This window comes from Aptenodytes forsteri, unplaced genomic scaffold (genome assembly GCF_000699145.1).
Source record: "Aptenodytes forsteri isolate BGI_AS27 unplaced genomic scaffold, ASM69914v1 Scaffold55, whole genome shotgun sequence".
Lineage (NCBI taxonomy): Eukaryota > Metazoa > Chordata > Aves > Sphenisciformes > Spheniscidae > Aptenodytes > Aptenodytes forsteri.
Window position 1 is genome coordinate 8,402,416 of NW_008796063.1, and position 1,829 is coordinate 8,404,244.

General features: G+C 54.2%; 1 protein-coding gene across 2 annotated transcripts in view; it reads right to left on the minus strand.

Moving 5' to 3' along the window:
* ACTB (actin beta) overlaps nt 1-1,613 on the minus strand; it is a 3,590-nt gene extending 1,977 nt beyond the window's left edge. Inside the window, exons 1-3 of one of the 2 annotated variants that reach the window (XM_009286412.1) lie at nt 1,359-1,613; nt 793-1,032; nt 21-262 (exon numbers count right to left, since the gene is read on the minus strand). In XM_009286412.1, the coding sequence (XP_009284687.1) occupies nt 21-262; nt 793-1,032; nt 1,359-1,610 (734 nt within the window). In that variant the 5' untranslated portion in view covers nt 1,611-1,613. Of the gene's footprint in view, nt 1-10; nt 263-792; nt 1,033-1,358 lie in introns of both variants that reach the window. The other variant, XM_009286413.1, reaches the window with a different exon arrangement.
* Nucleotides 1,614-1,829: the final 216 nt, after the last annotated feature.

Below are 1,829 nucleotides of genomic sequence, written 5' to 3' on the forward strand. Positions count from 1 at the left end.
CAGTTTCTCCCTCAGCTGTGGTGGTGAAGCTGTAGCCTCTCTCTGTCAGGATCTTCATGAGGTAGTCCGTCAGGTCACGGCCAGCCAGATCCAGACGGAGGATGGCATGGGGGAGGGCATAACCTTCGTAGATGGGCACAGTGTGGGTAACACCATCACCAGAGTCCATCACAATACCAGTGGTACGACCAGAGGCATACAGGGACAACACAGCCTGGATGGCTACATACATGGCTGGGGTGTTGAAGGTCTCGAACATGATCTAGGGAGAGAAAAGAAGGGGTTGAGTCAACAGCAGAAACCAGGGTTCTCACTACAGGTCTAGACCAAGTCCATGCAAGTGGTTTTACTTTTGTCCCTAGATAAGAGACTTCTCTCTACTCCCCCTCGAAGTCCATGCTTATCTTGCCTGGCCTCCACCCACACCTGCCAGGTCAGAGCCTGAGCAGGGACACCACCACAACAGACCCATCCACATGTCACCGCAAGGAACAAAACAAATGCCAAGTAAACTACAGTACAGTCACTCAAGGCTGGTAAATGGATTAGTGTGTCTAGTCAGAAACAGCAGTTAGACAAGTTGCTAGTTCAGTCTCAGAGAAAGCCAGCTTAGAAGAGCAAACAAAACCTGTCAAGGTCCAGCAAAGAGGAGACTCAGGTCAGGAAAGGAAAACCCTGTAAAGATGGCAAAAAGGGAGAATAGTGGTGAAAGAGGAGAGAGGACAACATGGAAGAGGAGAGCTGGCCTGCAGCAACATCTGCTGTAGCTCCAAGCTCCAGAGTTTTACACACCTGTGTCATCTTCTCTCTGTTGGCTTTGGGGTTCAGGGGAGCCTCTGTGAGCAGCACAGGGTGCTCCTCAGGGGCTACTCTCAGCTCATTGTAGAAAGTGTGGTGCCAGATCTTCTCCATGTCATCCCAGTTGGTGACAATACCGTGTTCAATGGGGTACTTCAGGGTCAGGATGCCTCTTTTGCTCTGGGCTTCATCACCAACATAGCTGTCTTTCTGACCCATACCAACCATCACACCCTGCACAACAAAGAAAAAGGAGTAAGCACAGCTGAAGGGCAAGCCCCACTGGGTAGATAACCTGCTTTTCCTAAAGCTGGCTCTCCAGTTACTGTCCCTCTGCTGTCCCCACTCTTTCAAGAAAGGCATTGAGCCAACTGGTCCGACACACTGCACAAAAGCTCTGCAGGAGGCTGTATTCCCCACCAGTTGTGTTGCGGTGCAGAAGCCTCTTGTGTGTTATAAAGCCAAATAAAAGGGTTTCTTGAAGCTCAATGCCTCCAGGGGAACTGTTTCCACCGAAAGCTCCTCTCTTTTGTCCAATAAGGGGCACCCCAGCCACCTACCTGATGTCTGGGGCGACCCACGATAGATGGGAAGACAGCACGGGGGGCATCATCCCCGGCGAAACCGGCCTTGCACATACCGGAACCATTGTCAACAACGAGCGCGGCAATATCGTCATCCATGGCTGGCTGTGGAAGAAGAGGAGAGAAAGAGACATGAGCATCACCGGTCACACACCAGCCACCGAGCCCCGTCCTCGCAGCGGCAGGCAGGGAAGGGAAGGCGATGCCGCCAAGGCCTTCCCCACCCATTTCCTTCCTGCCGGCGCAGCACCGCTTCGCCCGGCGCCCGCTAGAGGGTGCGACGCCTTCCAGATTTCGGCACTGCACGGATTTGGGACAAAGGAAGTCCCTGCGCCCTCTCGCATTATTACCATAAAAGGCAATGGATGGAGCACGCCGCGCCTTGCCGGCCTCGCCCGCCACCAGCTTTTGGGGGGACACCGGCTGCCACCCCCCCCCCCACCCGCG